A 19,091-nucleotide genomic window follows, 5' to 3' on the forward strand; every position below is an offset into this window, starting at 1 on the left:
AACATTCCTCCAGCAAGATGCTTCTGGACCAGCGGCTCAAGGCTTTCACTCCAGCGGTGTGGAGACTGCCCAGCTCAGCAGGAAGAGCAGTGGAAGGGGAGCCGCGAGGAGGACTGAAGGGGCGCGGAGAGAGACCTGACCCCAGTGAGCTATTTCAACTGCTGTTTGCATGCGGTTGATTCAACGGTATTGGGCTCTTTATAGAAACTGTGGAATATTAACTCTATTTTTCAAAACCAGAGCCTGTAGCCAATTAGCCAGAAAGCCCCGCAGAGGGTGAAGCTAGCCTTCTTGCCAACGAGGACCCCGGTGGTCCAGGAGGCGCAGGGCAGGTCACCCACGCCTCGCAGTTTTAGGAACTTCCAATCTATAGAAGAGAAGCATTGCGAGGAGAAGGGTTAGCCTGAGCTGCCACACATGGCTGGGCCTTGACAGACAGTAGGCAGAAGCAACCCCCCTCCCCCAAACCCTAAAAAGCAGGCAGAGAATATAAAAGTAATTGCAGGATTTTCTTTGTCAGGCTACTGAAGGGTTTCTGCGCTGGGATCCGGGGGCAGGACCGGTTGCGGAGGGCGGGGTGGAGAAGCAGGGACCAGGATGGCAGGGCTCTCAATAAGGAAGGGTCCCCCAGGCCAGAGTCCCTTGCCTTCAGTGAGAAGAAGCCCGTGACAAGGGGAGGCAGGAACACACAGGGGGGCCATGCGTTCACTTTTTTTTTTTTTTTAAAGATTTTATTTATTTATTTGACAGACAGAGATCACAAGTAGGCAGAGAGGCAGGCAGAGAGAGAGGAGGAAGCAGGCTCCCCGCCGAGCAGAGAGCCCGATGCGGGGCTCGATCCCAGGACCCTGGGAGCATGACCTGAGCCGAAGACAGAGGCTTTAACCCACTGAGCCACCCAGGCACCCCCATGCGTTCACTTCTGTATGTGTTTGCCAGGCACCTCCTAGCTGCCCAGCTCCACGCTGGCCTGGAAAGGTTTTGGGGCTAAATGGGTATTTGCCCATTTAGAGCAGCACTGGGAGCACCTTCTCCCTTGCAGAAGGAGCTCCTTCTCTCTCATCAGTGGCACCGCCATCTGCTCAGATGAGAGCCCCCAGAGTCACTGTGGACTCCATACTCTGCACCTCAGCGACCGTGGTGTGTGGGCCCCCAGCCGTCCTCCTGACCCAGCTCCAGGCACTGTTCCGGCTTTAGCTCCCTGCCTCCCCACGCCTGCGTCACCGGCTTCCCGGCCCTTGCTCACCCCAGAGGTAAGCGTGTCCTGCTTCCAATGCTGAGCCACAGGCAACCCCACCAGAAAGCTGCCCCTGGCTCCCCAGCCCCCAAAGCATCCAGCCCAAACTCCAGCCTGTCTCCCTGGCTGGCCCGAGCTGGATCAATGACCAACACCTCCAGGGCCTGGCCAGCATTTCTCCCAGCTCCCCCCATGTCCCTGTGGCCCGAGTGCCAATTCTGTTTGGGTTGAATCTTCAAGGCTAGGCTTGTTGTGCTAAAAGCCACTTACAGCTTCGAGGCATTCTTTTCCTGGCTCTTGGGCTTTAAAGAGTCCTTGGGAAAAGAAATCACGGCACTACTTTCCCTCTCTCCCCAAAGCAATCTACCTCTATGACAAGAGCAGAGGTCAGGGGATTTACTGAGGGTTGGAGCTGGGAGGGAACCTGCTCCTTCTTCAAACCCAGCTCAGAACCTGCAGGGAACCTGCCCTCAGTCTTACAAATCATCATGTCCTCCCCATGGCTTCCCCGCCTTGCACGGGTCTCTAGAACGATGAGTGTCACGGTGTACTGTTGTATTTGTCACTTTGTCTAGCTCCCTTTTAGCCTCTGGGTGAGATCTTACTCATCTTAGTGTCCTGAGCAGAGGCCCTAAGCAGCGTAGTGCCTGGTAGCTCCCTCGGGAAGGAGGGAGGGAGGAAGAGAGGGAAGAATCAAGTCTGGCTCCTTCTATATTCTGGATGAAGAAACAAAGGCCCGGAGAGAGATGACCTTCCAAGGTCCTGTAACCAGCCAGGGGCCAAGCGGGGACTATAACTCAAGAACCCTATGGGCCGGTTCAGTGCCCGTGTTACCAGCTGGGCTGCTAATTCATGCAAACTCTGTTCACCACACAAGCCACCTTGCCCAGGGCTGTCGTCTCACTCACAATGGCCCACGCAGACCAAATGTGCATCCCCACCCCCGCCATATGAGCCTGGCCCCTGAGCAGAGCCAGACAGCAGAGAGGGGAGGGATGCCTCCCCCCGCCCATGGGGGTCCTGTGACTTCAGCATCTTAAGGGGAGCCCTAGAAGAACCAGCCATGGGCCCTGTTCTGTCACAGATGACATGTCCTGGGAGGCAGGCGGAGGCCCGGTTGGTGGGATGGCGATAAGGAGTACAGGGCCTTCTTCCCTCGGCGGGAAATTGAGCAGAGGCTCTTCCTTCCTAGCCTCCCCATGGGAGTCTTAGAGAGATGTCCTCAAGTCAGCCCTACTGCCGCAGTGGGGTCACAAGTCCTCCACCATCCCTGTCTCCTGTCCCCCCTAAGGGATCCCAAGCCCCACTGCTCCCCAAGGGAAATACCAGCTCTTCCCGCCATTCTCCCAGAGCCTGGCATAGCTCCTGGGAGGCTGGGAAAGTTTTGATTATTAACACAGCCAAGCAGCTAATTAAAATAATAAATTAGGGAACAACATTTGCAAGGGTGATGGGAGCTGTAAAGAGCCGTGCAGGAAATGGGAGGGAAGAAAAGCATTCCCTAGGCACCACATAGGGGAGCCGGACCTCATTTTCTTTTTAGGGTCAGGGAGGGGGCATGAAAGTGTTGGTGTTTTTGGTTCCTGACCCAGAGCTGTATCCAAGGGGGCCTCCCCTGCCCAGGGAGATGGTCCCAGTCAATACTGGGTTAATCAAAATCAAGGGGTGGGGTGGGGTGGAGTCAGGGATCGGGGGACAGGGAAGGATGGGGGATCAGGTGTAGGTTGAGCATTGGGGGCCAGGGAAGCCAAGGTGGGACTGAGTTCAGGCACAGGAGAGGAGTATCCACTGTAGTGTCTCCTAAGTCTTCCTTAGATTTTTCATAGTCTGAGTGTCTGGATGCCCACACCCTGGGAACATCCTGATTCAGGTTCAACCTTGAACCTTGGGGACATTCTGGATTCCAAGTACGCATCAGAGCAGCGAGTCTACGGCTGTGATTATTGGTCAGCGGTCTCCACAGAGGGGAAGAGCCCTGGACTTTGAGTCAGAAACCCCAGAAGTGACATAGGATTCTGCCAACCACGTGAGCCCCGCTTTCACCTCTACGAAACAGGATGGAGATAGTACAGAGTGGTTGTAAGAATCAACGCAAAGTGTAGACTGATTCATGACCTTCAAATTGTGCAGGCATGGCACGGTTGACTGGGAGGCGGGGAGACTGGGTTTAAAGTCTGGTTGAAACCTCCAGGCCTGGCTCGTGACCACCGACAAGCACCTGCTTCCTGTCCCTGTCAGGGAGGAGGTAGGGGCCTTTCACGCCATCCAACTGCTCTAGGATTTGAAACTTTGCCATGTAGTCTATTAGGCCTGGGACATAAATTTGGTGGGTTGTAGACTGCATCAAAAAAACAGATCAAAATACCACAAAATAGACGAGAAAATAGGCTGTCTTGTGCACAGTAAGGGTAAGCTTGCTTTTCTGAACAATTCTTCCCGAGTCTTAAAGCTGGTGCTATAGGGATAGAAAACTGTGACTTATTTCCCTCAACGAGCTACACACAGTAGCCAAGCACCAAGTTGGGTCAGAAACTGCTATTTTCCCAAATGTTCATCTTTAATTCTTAAGGGGCTTTAAAAAATTATTTATTTATTTGAGAGAGAGAGAAAGAGCAAGCACGAGTCGTGGGGCGGGCAGAGGGAGGTGGCTCGATCCCACGACCCCCAGTTCACAACCTGAGCTGGAACGAAGATTCAGATGCTTAACCAACCGAGCCACCCAGCGCCCCCCATTCTTACAGGTTTTGACACTCCTTTTGACTGTACCAAAAAAATGAGTCTCAGTGAGATTAAGGAATTTGGCTAATGTTTTAGTCTGCTCAGGCTGCCATGATAAAATCCCATAGCCGGGCGGCTCCAACACCGGAGTGTACTTCTATTGCTCACAGTGCTGGAGGCCGGGAGTCCCACCATAAGGGGCTGACCGATTTAAAGTTGGTGAGGACCCCCTTCCCTGATGACTGACAGCAGCCGTCCCACTGGGTGCTCATATGGCCTTTTCTCGGTGCTGCTTATAGAGAGAGATCTCTCTCTTCTCTACTGGTGGGTCCCCAATGCTCTTGGATTAGGATCTCACCTTTCTGACCTCATTTAACCTTAATTACCTGCTCAAAGCCCTATCTCCAAATATAGTCCCATTGGGGTTTAGGACTTCAATGTATGAATTCTGAGCGGTCACAATTCTGTCCCCAGCACGGGACTCATGTCCCATGGCAAATAAATAAGATCTGAATTTGAACGCAAACTTGAGCCCGAGTCTTCCCAGCATGCTCTGTTGTCTTACTGATCCACGTATGCCCCACAGACACTGTGGGAGAGGGACAGGACTTGAGGCTGGTGGCCCCCTGTGTAGTCTTAGGGGTGAAAGCTGCTGGGATCCAGCTCTGGGTCTTTGAGCACATTGCCCCTCCCTCCTGGCACAGTGGGGCTCTAATAGAGCTGCTCAGGGCTGTGGGATGCTGGGAAGATGAAATGGAATGATGTAGGTAAAAGGCCTTCCTGAGAGGAAGCCTGAAACAGGAAGTGCCGTGCACCCTAGGGACTCCGTCCGCTCATGCACCCAAGCACCTAGAACAGTACTTAATAAACATCGGGGCTGGACTTTTCCATTGTTATCACTGAGCAGAATGCCTGGGGGTCAGCGCTAGCTTTCTTTCTCACCACTCTAAGACATGGAGCAAGATTCTGAACTGGGTGAGCCTGTTCCGTGCCTGAGGATAATGGCCAGACAGACCCTCAGGGTTGATCTGAGGATCCTGTGAGATAACCGGAGGAAGGTCTTTATCCGGCAGTGGTTCCCAAACGCTAGGTATCATAACTGCCTGGAGGAAGGGCTTCTCCAGCCTCGCTATGCTGGATTGGGACAGTTTGGCAACGTGATGTATGGGGAAGAAACACTGTCGTGGGGGAGAAAGGAGGACTAGCAAGGGCAGTCTGCCTCTGCTGTCTGGGTTCACTCTCTGTGCCTATGCAGGGGCTTAGTAAGCAGGAGACTGGCAGCTGTCTGCAGACCCTCCCCCACGCTCTGCAGTAGAGTCTAAGAGGAAGGCAGAAGGAGTGTGAGCACATTGCTCAGTGTCTTGAAAGAGGGGCTCAGGTGGAGGGCTGGCAGCTGGACTCTGGGGTGTGTGTGGGGGGAGCCCTTCTCTCGTGGGATGGGACCCTCACTGACACGCCCCCTTCCCCGGAACTCTGGTAAATTCCCAGGGGCTTTGCTCACGGCAAGATGTGTGATGTTGTGCTCCGCTGTGGGAGGAGATGGGCCAGCAGTCTGTCCCTTGTCTACTTCCGAGGAGATCACGGTGGTCTAGGGGACAATGCCGGGACACCCCTGGACTCAGACTGAGGCCTGAACATCCTCAAACGGACCATCTGTCATAAGGTGGATGACGCTTGGTCGAATGGGTCCCTGGGAGGCTGGTCCATGTCCATCCAGGCCCCCAGGCAGGGGTATTTTTAACCCAAGGTGGGGAGCTCGGTATGGGGGAGGCTCCCTCTCACTCACTGGAAGCTGCTTGGGTAGCATGCCTGTTGGCCATCTGCCTGTGCTCCACCCCCATGTCCCTCCCCCTGCCACTCCCAAACGGAGGCAAACCTGAACAGACTCCCAGTCCTCTCTGGCTGGAAGGGCCCCAAGGGTGCTCACAGGCAAGGTCAGGGCCCTTCCACAGATATTCTGGGCTGAGCTCCTCGAAACAGCCTTCCGGCCCCGCCAGTTGTGGCCCACTCTCTCTGCTGGTGCCCAGCAGGTGACTGTCTACACTGACTGCCTACTTCCTCCACCCCCGCCCCCACTACTCTCCCGAGAGTTCTCATACTGCAGCCACCAATAAACTGTGGGGTCAACCCAATGGCCTCTCTCTAGGCCTTAAAATACTTGATGTGTCCCCTCCCTTGAACACGTATCTACCTACCCCCTCCATCTCCAGCTTCTGGGACCCTGTCCCTCCTGCTTTGCCTCTCTCCGCTCTGACAGCCCCTCCCTCAAGCCCCCCTGGTGGACGGCTCCTGTCAGCTTGCCTGGGCTCTCCTGGTGGGAGAATGAAAGTCCCACATCTCAGGAGCTCTCTCGGGCAGGGCATAAGGGGGCCGCTGTTGAGCTTTGACTCACCCCTGCCCTTGGGGCTGCTCTGCATCTCATTCTCGCTTCTCTTCTCAGTCTCCGTGGGGTTCCTCACCTACTTCTGTGGCTGCAGCTACCATCAGGGTGGGAGCCAACTTCCCACGGGGCATCTCTGCTCAGATGCCTCCCAGTGACTCAAACCCACCATGCCTCCATCTGACCTCGCCATTGGACGCCAAACTGCTTGTCCTTCTGGTCTACCATTGCAGTGAAGGGCTTCACTGCCCACCCAGGTTACATGTTTTCTTTCCTCTCTACAAGTTTGTGACCTAATATTACCTCCCAAATCCCTTGACTCTCTCCAAATATTTCAATCCCCACTGTCCCTCCTATGGTCCAGGTCACCACCAACTCCTGTCCTGATCGGGGCCATATCTAGAGGGAATGTCAACAGGGGTCATCCCTGGATGGTGAATATATGGGTTGAATTGTGTCCCCAAGAAGCTTTGTTGATGTCCTAACTCTGGTACCCGTGAATGGGACCTTATTTGGAAATAGGATCTTCACTGATGTAATCAAGTTACAATGAGACCATCAAGGTGGGCCCTTATCTGATATGAGTGGGGTCCTTCTGAGAAGACAATGCCACGTAAAGACAGAGACACATAGGAACAACAGTATGGGATGGCAGAAGCCGAGATTGGAGTCATGCAGTGCAACCCCAAGATGATAAGAATAGCCAGCCACCACCATAATTTAGGAAGAGTCAAGGAAGGACTTTACCCAGAGTCTCAGAGGGAGGATGGCCCTGACGACATCTTGAGTTTGGACTTCTGGCCTCCAGAGCTGTGAGAGGATATATTTCTGCTGTTTAAAACCACCCAGTTTATGGGGCACCTGGGTGGCTCAGTCTGTTAAGCGTCTGCCCTTGGCTCAGGTCATGAACCCAGGGCCCTGAGATCGAGCCCCAAGTCGGGCTCCTTGCTCGGTGGGGAGTCTGCTTCTCCCTCTGCCCTGCTCATGCTGTCTCTCTCTCTCTCTCAAATAAATAAAATCCTTAAAAAACAAAACAAAACCACCCAGTTTATGATACTCTGTTATGACACCCCTAGGAACCTAATACACTGAGATGTGGGCAATTTTTATTTTCTTATTTATACTTCTCAGTATTTTAGGGATTATCTATAGTGGAGACATATGATGTAGTGGAGACTTTTATGATTGGGGAGAACATACTTATTCTTAAGAAAAAAAAAATCCTCACTCAGCAAGAATCCTAAGCACTCTATTGCATTCTTCTCTGAGAATCAAAACTATCTGCACCCACACAGCTTACTGATTACATCAGCGTTGACTGTAGTAGTCCATTGGCTTCAACAAGCCAGCCTTAGTATTCCAGGAAACTCTTGCCCAGGAAGATAAAAGTTGCAAATGAAATAAATTTATTGTCCATCTCAGGGACTTTGCAAAAGACATTTAAGCCAACATCAAAAAATTCGACTTTGTAACAGACAGCATCAAATGGGCATCTACTCTCCAAGGCTCTCTCCCAAACCCTGGCCTGGCCGTGCCCACAATCCTTAACTCCTGTATCATGATCCTTCCAAGTCTTAACACATTGGCCCATCTCAAGCAATTTAATTAGCCTTAATGAAAGACCCTGGACATGCAGATATAACCTATCTTTGCCTTTGCCTTTCTGAGATGTTTCTAAGACTGTCAAGGGAGGGCACTGCTTCCCAGGGGAGGCAGGGACCTCCACTCTGCTCTATCAGCAGGTTGATTCAGTGGTATTTGCAAGCCGTCTGCAGCTCGCATATCTGAAATGTTGTATTTACTGAATGCCTTCTATGTGCAGGGACTGCGCTAAGCACTTACCATGAACCCTTCTAGGGCACCTGCTCATCGAATCGCTAAGAGATAAATTGAGGTATATTAAACATTTTAAGAGTTTCTTTGAGCACAAATTGATTCCAATTAGGCAGCATCCAATCTAGCAGATAGAAAGGAACTCCGATGTGCCTGCACCAAAGGAAAGACTTTCATAGCCAGAAGGGAGCAGGACTAAGGATGTAATGCTAGGCAAAAAAAGCAGGATGGTTACTGCAAGCTTACTTTCCTTTAGGGAAAGGCAGCAGCCTAGCAGGTGGGTTACCTAACTCGTGATTGTCATTCCTGATTGACTGGTTTAAGATGCCACTTCTGGGAGAGCTGAGACTGTAATTAAGTCTGGTTGGGTGACATGAAGCTTAGCATTAAGTGACTTCATTTGGGGCCTGTTGTTTCCTTTTGAACAAATCCCAGGTAGTTAGAAATGATTTGCATTTTGTAGCTGGGGAAAGAGATACAGCCAGTGTTAAGTGGCCTGCCCCAGGCGGCGCCATCGCCATCTGTAAACAGCAGAGCCTCGCAAAGCCTGCTCTCCCAGCCCCCTTCCAGCTCTCCAGATCTAGGGAGATTGCAATACAACACACACACATTCCAGCATCTGGTTATTTTGGGGGCACCCATGGCATTCTGCTTCCGATTACTTCGATAACTGCCTCATGTGGATGGATCCCGCTCCTCCTAGCAGACCTCCCCGGGGCAGACTTCCTGAGGGGAGTCACCATGAAGGCTTTTCCCACCACACCAGCCCCAGGGCCCCACGACTTCTGTTTCTCTTCCCGGGCCGGGAGAATGTTAACCATGAAAGGCAAATAAATGGTTTTCGGTGGAGCACAGGCAAAGAGCAGGCACATTTCCCACAAGGCACTAGTACAACAAGTTAGTGGGGAAGAAAGAGCCGGACCCTTTGTACAGCAGGTGGGAACACAACGCTCCTTGTGATGTTTATGTGTCCCCTATTTCAAATGCCATGCGGTGCGGACTCCACGCCAACCTGCAGACCAGATTCTTTTCTTCCCCCTCAGTAGCAAATGTACATCTTTGCTTTAAAGTAGGCAGCGTTTGCCCATGGGTGGTCTTTGATTAGGAAGAAATCAACCCGAGTGGTGACTCACAAAAAACAAAGGGGGTTTGACTCACTCTGTGCTGGGCCAGGGCATGGATGCATGTGCAAGATTCACTTACCCAGAAAAAGAAGTTAAAGACGAAGAGTAAATACTTCAGGTAGACAATCAGCCAGTCATCCTGCTCTGCCTTGTAATGGGCCATGGTTGCTGGGCCTGCAAAGAAGATAGAGAGAGCTGGAGGGGGGCCCCCACAGGGAACCACCTCGCCCGTCCCAGAGCCAGAGCTCCTTCCTAGCCTGTTTGGCCAAGTGGGTCTGAGGCTGTGGGTGTGTAACCTGGAGCAAAGAGCAAGGAAATGCAAAGGCTATTATCAGATGCACAATAGAGGTGAAGTGCGCAGAATTTTCTAGAACCTTCGGATCTTGGTTTTGCCCTTTTGCCTAACTCTAACCTACAAGTCTTCTACCATAGGAAGTGCCCTTATTCCCCTCCCCTGTCTCATCAGGGTTGCAGGGCAGAGATTTACCTCATAATCTGCATCATTTGAACGGGACCTGTGTGTGCACAGGGGAGGCATGAGCCCCAAATCAGACAGCCCACGCTGGAGAGGATGTGAGCCTCATCCAATCTGCCCCGCTGGCCCCCTGCACCATGACTTTCCAAATGAGGAAACAAGGCAGCAGGCCCAGTTGTTTGGCAGGAAGAAGCACAAGAGCTCTGGAGTCAGACTCCCTGGGTTCAAACCCACATCTGCCACAAGACGCATGAGGTCTTGGGCAAGCCATGCACCTCCCATTCCTCCCCTGTAGCAGAGAGAATAACGATGGCTACATCTCGGGCCTGTTTGGAAGATTAAGTGGGATGGTCTGGGTAAGGCATTTAGCATCATTGGGCACACAGTAAGTGCTCAATGGACATTAGCTATTAGTAGTAGTCTGTGTGGCAGGGATTAGGACCCAGGCCTCCAGCCCCAGAATTCCTCATTTTTTGCCTGGGGACATGCTCCCTCTCCTTGTCCTGCTGCCCCCTGCTGGAGTCTCCGGGAACCGTGTGTGACAGCAGTCAGGTGGCACAAACAGGGCAGGCTTACTGTGCCTGTAGTCCTGTGTGCTTCTGGTAGTACGGCAAGTACAAGGGTGCAACAGCCCTTGTACCTTCTGCTTCTCCTGAGCTCCACGTCCCCTGGGCACGCGCCTGCGTCCTAACACTCACGGAGAAGCTAGCTGCTCCTCGAGGAGCTTGTTCTCTCGCGGTGACCTCTTATTCTGGAACCACAAGCAACGGGGCACTGATTTTGCTCACTTCCATCTCTTTCTCCCTTATTCCCCACCTCCGTCGGGCCCTCTTTGTCACCGCCCCACTCCTTTTCCTTGGCCAAGCCCAGATCATTCCTCCTAAGTCACCATCCTGCCTTTTATTTCAAGCTCCTGGGCTCCTAAGACAGGGAGAGGGAGGAGAGAGAGAGAGAGAGAGAGAGATATGGAGGGAGGAAAAGGTGGCTGTCTTATTTGGGATTTCTATTTCAGAACTTGAACAAATTACCTTGAAGAAGGTAATTTAAGAGTTTTAGTCTTCTGGTTAAAAAAGGACAAAACCCATTTTTCTCCAATTTCATCTGAGAGGCACTGTGGCGGAAAGAAAAAATACAGAAGGAGAAAAAAGGAAGCCTACAAAAAAGTGTGAAAAATGATGACAGATGGGGTCAGCCGGGCGAGTGGAACAGGAGCTATTACGCGGCCATCCCGCAGGTGGCCTGACCAGAGCTCCACTGGGCCACCGCGGGCCATTAGTAAATGGACAGTTTGGGGCCTGGCTTTCCCTGTCTGCATCTCTTCTCGCTTTGCCTGCCCCTCTCCTCCCAACCAGGGCCCACAGAACCACACTACAGACACTTCTATACTGGTAACCCCAGGGCTCAGGAGCCTCTAAAGGAAAACTGTATTTCTACAAAGGGAGATGAGGCCAAAGACAGGATTAAACAAAAAGAAACACATTTCTAATGGTAAAATTTCAGCCATCAGTGGTAGAGAAGTTGGAACCACAGAACATCAGGGTCATGGGAAATCCTGGGCTCATTACGTCAACCTTCTGCAGAGGGAGTGGAGAAATTAACACTCTCTGAAGTGACCTGGCTAATGGGTGGTAGCAGTTTCCTATCCCCCCCACAACACCCCCATACACCCCCACAACCTATAGTGCTGGGGGTGGCAGAGGCCCCGAAGGGGTGTCAGTACCAGTGTGGAGCCAGATGCTTGGATCTGAAAGTTAGCCTTGCCATTTATCAGATGTGTGACCCTGGGTAGGTTACTTAACCTCTCTGTGCAGCTAACATTTCTTGAGCATATATTATATGCCAGGCACAGAACTAAGTGCTTGACACATGTTATCTTATTCCATCTTCCCAATAGCTCTAGGAAGTACAGGTTATTCCCATTTTGAAAGATAAGGAAGCTTGAGGCTGAGCAAGGTTACATATACTGTCTAGAGTCACACAGCAAGAGTATGTGTGTGTCACTTGATTTTAAAACATTATGGGAATATTTTAGTAGTCTTTTTCTTGTGGATTTCTGGCTTGATTCTACTGTGGCTGGAGAAAATCCTCTGTGGGATTTCAGTCCTTTGAAATGCGTTGAGACTCGCTTTATGGCCCAGAAAACCATTTCTTTCAGTGGAAGTTCCATGTGCATTGAAAAGAAAGTGCATTCTCCAGCTTTGCTAATCATGTTACTGAAATAATAAATCATGTTATGAAATAAATAGAAGTGGGGGGAAGGCAAGGGTTAGAAGGATCGTGAAACATTTCATTTTGGCAAGGCACTACAAAAGGAGTACCTTCAGTGGGGTGGGAGTCAGAGTCTTTGCTGTATAATGTTCCATTCCAAGAGAAGAAGGAAGGCAGGCCTGCTGGAGCTCCCTCCCTGAGAGCAACGAGGTGGTCCCCAAGCACACGGGCGCCCACAGCTAGGATGTGACTGCGAGCCTCGCCTGGAAGCCACGCACACTACCTCCCAAGTGATCCTGCCTCCTGTCTCCTTCTCAAATCATTGCCAGACCTCCTCCTCTTCACCACTGGGGCCTAAAGCTTCACTTCCCTGTCCGGTCACTGTGCAGCCCACCACAGTTAGGCAACCCCCTCCCCTCCACGCATCCTACACTCACTTCTGACTGCCAAAGCCAGAGGCAGTTTTTCCCACCTCATCCCGCTTCACCTCTGCCGAATTTGAAACCACTGAGCATGCTGCACCTTCCTTTGAAGCTCTCTCTCCCCGGCTGGTGTCACTGCCCCACCCTCTCCCAGTCCTTCCGGTGTCTCCAATTTGCTCTGATCTGCACATCACGACCCCCAGTCTCCAACTCTGTGCTCTCCTCAATCTCATTGGCTGGGTCCTCCTCTTGGGGTTCTCCTTGGTCCTCCTCCTTGGTGCTCCCTCTGGGGCAAGGTGGGGATCATTCTTTCTGCTTTGCCTTCTCTCTCTCCTTTTCAGCCTCACTCATACCCAGCTCTGCCTGCCTCTCCCAACCTGATGACTCTCAGAAACCTGCGGGGCACTAGGCTCTCTCCTGTGGCCACAAGTCCCTGACCACCAGCCAGGCAGAAACTAAGTCAATATCTGCCCCGCCGACCCGGCCGTCTGGTATCCCTGACACTCCCATCCAGCCACCCATCCAGGGCACCAGTCTTCAGGATTATGTCCCAGTCCTCATCTTTCCATTGTCACTAATTCCTGCCCCGCCCCTTTCCACTGCACCCAGATGTCCCCCGTCTGCTGCCCTCCTTCATCAACCTCTAGTGTGTCCACTCACTCTGCTCTTCTGCGACCTGCCCGCTGTAGGCCTACCCCTCGTTTACTGCTGTGGTTGTCTGGCTGGTGATTCACGTATCTCTTTTCCTTTTTGAGATCGGCTAATTAATTCATCTGTTAATTCACTGAACACTCGAGGCCTGGCTATGTGACATTATGGGCTGGAGATTAAAGAGAAGAGAGTGAATGAAGCAGGCCCCAACCTCAGAGAGCTCGTGGCAGGGGAGACAGTCAGAATCAGCATCATCCAACCCAATGTATGAAGTTCAGGGAGAAAAGTGTGTCCAGGAGAGGAGTCACTAGTGAGAGTTCAAGCACAAGTAGGAATTAGGCAAAGAAGGTGACAGAGCACCTGTATGCCAGGCTCAAGATTCTGGACTTTATTATGAAAGCAATGGATACCAGTGAACTTTCCAATTCGGGGAGTGATAGGAGTAGAGTCACTACTTGTGAAATTAGGTTAGATAAATCCAAATGGCTTAACAGGTTATAAACCAGATCCTAGGGTTTGGAAGGAAGCATTCCTTTAAATAAATTTTTAAAATCCACCATGGAACCTGGGCACCTGAAGGGAGAACCAAGCCTGTCTGGTTGATTTGCTGTGGCTCTCTGTAAGGCCGCAGTAGACATGGTGTTGTCTAGGATGGTCAAGGGCGGGCCAGCTCAGCCCACCATCAGGCCAAGCCACTGGCCCAGGCTGACTACCTGCACCGGCAGACCAAGCTAGAGGAGCTGAGGAGCCAGTGATGAGAAGTAAAATCCTAAACCCAACAAGGAAAATCAGTGCCTCTCTGAACAAAGAACACAGGGTTTTAATTTTGACACATTAGGTCTCAAAGACACCTTTAAAAAAGAAAAATGCATTGCCTAATATACTTACTGCTCCCTCTAAAAACCAGCTTAATTATAGTGAAGAATACAGTCTATAATTTTTCCCACACTCGGAGATGGATCTATATTATAATTTCCCCAATCTTCGTGAATGAATGGATGTATGATTTCCACCCAGAAAGAGCTCCTCTTTTCATCACCCATGTGGAGACACGTATTCGAGGCCCTGGCTGGGTGGGGGTCATCACCCCCAGTGGATGACATCCCCCTTGGCATGAGGGGGATTTGATCGGGTAGTGTGTGTGTTCCTAGAACCCAGGAGGGGACGGCCACTAAGGGAGGTCCTCCCTTTCCGAGATTCCCAAAGGGTAATTGCCAGAAGGATGCTAGGCATGTCTGCTGACACTGAGGGATGGTATTTATGGAGGCATTAGCAGATGGGGTTTGGCTGGGGGGTGAAGGTGGGCAAGCAAAGGCCCAGGGGTCAAGGGGTCTAATTCAGGATTTCCCTCACTACCTGTCAGCACTTTGGGCAAATCACTGTCTCTCTCCATGCCTCGTTTTATGAGAAAGTCGGTGTTCTCACTACATTCTTTCAAAGAAATTTGTATGTAGAACCTAACATATAAAGCAGATAATTGCTTCTCTGGCTGAAGGGGTGTGCTAAACCCCTGAAATGCTAATCCCCAGTTAAGCCCACCTGATCACTGTCTCCCCTTCCCCACTCACCGGAAAGCTGGAACCACAAAGAACTGCAGCTCTAGCACTCTATGAGACCAAGATGTGGGCATTAGCTTCTTAAAATTTATTTTTATTTTTTAAATTTATTTGACACAGAAAGAGAGAGAGACAGTGAGAGACAGCACACAAGCAGGGGGAGTGGGAGAGGGGGAAACAGGCTCCCGCTGAGCGGGGAGCCCGACGCGATCTCAGGACTCTGGGATCATGACCTGAGCCAAAGACAGAAGCTTAACTGACTGAGCCACGCGGGTGCCCCGGCATTAGCTGTTTTATTCTTTAACTGCGTATTGTCCCCAGTACTGGTCCCCAGTCAAAAGAAGCAAGGGGAGAACTGTCAAGGTCTACGTCGTAGAAATCTTCATTCCATATCATACGTTCACAAGATATTTTTAGAACTGGAAGTGACCTCTGACATCATGAAAAACCCTTCATTATTGATGGCTCCAATTCTGTTGACCCCCCACCTGGCCCTAGTTCCACCCACCGTTTTCCTTTTATTTATTTATTTACTGAGGGAAAACACACATAACAAAATTTACTCTTGTAACCATTTTAAAGTGTACCATTCAGCGGTCTTACGGGCATTTACAATGTTGTACAAGCATCACTACTGTCAAGCTCAGACCTTTTCATCACCCCAGATGGAAACCTTGTACCCACTGAGCGCTTACTCCTCATTCCCCCTCCACCAGCTCCTGGAAACCTCCACTGGCCTCTCTGTGGATGTGCCTACTCTGAAAACTTCACATCAGTGGAATCGTACAATATATGATTCTCGGCATCTGGCTTCTCACCTAGCATAACGTCTTGGGTTCATGCTCGAGCATGGATCAGTGCTTTGCTCTTTGTTACAGCTGAACAATATTCATTGGTGTGTATAGGCCACCTTTTGCTTATCCATTCTTCTGTTGACTGACATCTGGGCTGTTTCCACCTCTTGGCTCGAGTGGATGGAGAAGCTATGAGCATCCAAGTACACGTGTTTGTTTGGACACCTGTTTCTAATGCCTCTGGGTAATGCCTAGCAGTGGAATTGCTGAGTCACGTGTTGAACTTACTGAGGAACTGCCAATTGTCGTCCACAGCCCTACCTCATTTTTTTTCAATATGGCGTCTGTCCTGGGCAAGTGGGTCCAGCCCACTGGGGAACAGCAGCAGCCCTGTATGTAGGCATGGGGTTTGCTATTTCTGTCCTCCCCAGGCTTTAGCTCACTGCTTGCATAGAGGATGGGAATAATAACAACAATAATAATACTTATAACTGTGATGACATAATTATTATGTACTTCTTGAGGTAACTCAGAGGTGGGTCCTCTTAGGAGCCCCATTTCACAGACGGAGAAACTTATTCAAAAACACACAGCCTTGTCTGAATACAGGGCCACCCTCACATCTACCCCCCTGTGCTGTTCTAGAGGAGCCTCCCAACTCCCCCTCCTCTCCCCTACCCTCCCACCCCCCCCTCCCCCCACCCCATTCCTCCCCACCGACCTCCAGCCTGGAGAGCCTCCTGCCCCAGCTCCTTGTGCCTGCCTCCCAGGAGCCTGCCCTCGTCTGGCTTCTGCCAGGCCATTTCATGAGCTGGGCTGCCTTCCAGATTCTGCCGGCACATCAGGCTTCTCTGATGAGTGCCCAGCTCCCAGCTGATGATGAGACCCCCTCTGCCCAGCAGGCTTCTGGCACAGACGAATGCTGCGCCCTCAGCTAAGGCTCCAGGGACACTGAGGTACGACGATGATGGATAGCGCTCCTCTTCCCCAAAGTAGCTCCCAGTGCATGTGGGCTCACGCTGCCCATGACAGCTTTCCAGACCCTGTACACAGCCAGGGACACTGAGCCTGGGCTGGTCTTTGGAAGCTGCCCCTGAGTCCTGGCATCTGAGGCCACATGATTATGGCAAGGCAAAAAAGGCTGCCATGACAGACAGGCCCGGGGCAGGAGGCTGGCCTGGGCTGACCTCCCTGGTCTGTTCTGTTCTGCTACCTCAGGTGCAGAGTTGGGATAGAAGCAGCAGGCCCTCCCTGTCACCCCACCATCTACCCACAGGTGGTCCAGCCAACAGGCAGCCGAGGGTGCCTGACACGCCAGAGGGCTGGGTGGCCATGACTCTCAGAGCAGAGGCAGAAACTCCCAGACATCCCCAGTCCCCAGTGAGCCAGAGAGAAGTGAGAGATGCTCTGGGCCCTGTGGGCCTCCCAAGCTTGGATTTAGGGCTCAGACTGGAGCCGGAGACCCATGGGCCATCTCTTCTTAGGGACCAGGGTGCACTCACTGTCGTGTGCCTGTGAGGGTGGAGGGGGTGAGACACAGCTCCCTGACGCAGCCTGGAGGATGTGGGTGGTGCTCTGGGCCCCACATCAATGCTGACCACCCCCCCTGAGACTCAACAAGGACTCCAGGGGACCAGGTCCTCAGTTGCACAGGGCCCCTCTGCCGTCCCCTCCCCCAGGGTGGGATCCCCAGCAGAGTGCCAGTCGCCTAGAGCAGCCTCCTCCCCATGTCCCCATCTGCAGCCACAATTCGCGTGATCTGAGGGTCTCATGCGAAATGACCCTGCTTGAGCCCACAGAGGACACCTCGGAGCTTCAGGGAGGGGGTCCTTGTGCGGCAGCTGAAGGATGATCCTGAGTGTGGGTGGGAAGGGGCTTTTCCTCCCTCCACCATCCCTCGTGCTAGGAGGAGGGAGCTGGGCGTGAATGGGAACGTGAGCCTGCTTCCCTGATGCTTGGTTTGCGCTGTCACATCTATGGAGGGAAAATTACAGTCTCTCTTACCAGCTGGGTGAACTTGCGCAGGTTGGTCCTATGTACGTAAGCTAGTGTCCTCCTCTGTCCTCTGGGGATAAGAAGGCCCTTAAGGACCCCAGAAAGAGTGACCTTGAAGGCCAGTCAAGCACTGGTGGACTGTGTAGCCTGCTCCCGCCTGACCCTGTCAGCGGTTAGCAGCCTCCATGGGGGGTAAGAGGGAAGTCAGCAGGCTCTGTGCTCTGCAGAGGTGCTCTGGGGTAGAAGGAGGGGTGCCCGCGGAGCAGCTTTCATCATGCTGCACACTAATTGGGGCTTAAGCACATTCACAACCTGCTTGCTGGGACTCAGAAAGGCACAGACACTCCCTCCCAGGCAGCAGGAAATTAAAAAAAAAAAGCCTGAATGACATAAAAACTTGTCTCCTTTCCCAGAGAGTAGGATTTGTACAATTTCTCCTTTGCTTTCCAAATAGTGCCTATCTTGTCTCTGGAGCAGGACACCGTGGCGTAGCAAGTAAGCCTAAAAGACCATTCCTTCCAAGGGGTCCTAAGTTGGAGGCCCCTGAAATTATATGAAAAAATGTTAACCATTTCTGTGCTGGGGTTCCATAGGTGTTAGCAGATCCCCAAAGAGGTTTATGACTTCCCCCAACAAAAGTTCAGATTCCTGTTTCGGGTGGTTATAGATAAGACCTGGATTAGCAACTCCCAAGAGAAAGGCCTCGTGTTAGGCACGGGTTCAGGGTCCCCGTGGACCCCAGGGATCCCAGAGGAGGCAGAGCTGGGGCTAGAAGCCAGTATCCCAGGTATCCAGACCCTGGTTCGGCTTGCTTTCTCCCATAACACGTGGACCGACAGAACCGTGTGTTCGTGTATAGGAGGGTGAGGGAGAGAACACTGATGCATCCAAATTTAAATTCCAATTTTCACTTTGGGACTTGGATGTAAATCTGCTAGGTCTTAAGTCCAGAAAGTGATGTAATTTATTGAAGAAAGTGTGGAAGCTGCTAAGCTCCCTGATAAATAAGCCATGTTGCTTCAACCCAGCCCTGCGGAAACCTAGTTTCTAGGGACATAGAAACCCCCTTGGGAAGTATTAGAATCTTCCTGCAAGAGAGCCAGACACACAGATTCTTGTCTTTTTAAAGATATGTGACCCTTCTGGCAAGGAAATAGTGCACTCACATGGCAACTAACCAACACCCCCCACACTGTTACCCTAATTCTTTCCAAAGAAGGAAAAAGAACTTTAGTTCCATGAGTTATAGAGGATGTTATAGAAATGGACTTGGCATCCGAACACTCTAGATATTGCATATATCGGCTCCCTACCCTTGTACTAATTTCTTCATCACCGTTAGCATCTCTGTGTTGTTCCTGGAGTCTGGAGAGCTGCCTGCGTGTCCCAGGACTAGAAGATGGAGAAGGAGCCCGTCCACTCCCATATGTTGGCCAGAGAGGCCTGGAGGGTAGAGGTCGTTTCTCCTTTCTCCCTGAGTAGGTCTGAGAAGAGCTGGCCCTCAGGGGCGCATTTCTGGTTCTCAGCCCGGTTCTTGGGCTTCGGGAAGACTGCAGGCTCCCAGTGCCACCAACGGCCACGATCTCTGAGTTGCCACTGCCTTTGGTTGTTGCTGAATCTATTAATATGAGGACATCAGGAAACAACAAGACTCCAGTGCTTCGGAAGTGTGAAGAGCTCTAAAAGGATGCCTCATTA

The 19,091-nt window shown here is 51.7% G+C and overlaps 1 protein-coding gene across 5 annotated transcripts in view; it reads right to left on the bottom strand.

Annotated features, from left to right (window-relative positions):
* TSPAN11 (tetraspanin 11) overlaps nt 1-19,091 on the bottom strand; it is a 64,134-nt gene that overhangs the window by 35,068 nt on the left and 9,975 nt on the right. For all 5 annotated transcript variants that reach the window (XR_007129496.1, XM_047742151.1, XM_047742150.1 and 2 more), the window contains one exon: nt 9,372-9,466. Coding sequence is in view for 4 of the 5 variants with exons in the window: in XM_047742151.1 (XP_047598107.1) it covers nt 9,372-9,455 (84 nt within the window). In the remaining variant the exon portion in view is untranslated. The remainder of the gene's footprint in view (nt 1-9,371; nt 9,467-19,091) is intronic.

Source organism: Lutra lutra, chromosome 8, assembly GCF_902655055.1.
Source record: "Lutra lutra chromosome 8, mLutLut1.2, whole genome shotgun sequence".
Lineage (NCBI taxonomy): Eukaryota > Metazoa > Chordata > Mammalia > Carnivora > Mustelidae > Lutra > Lutra lutra.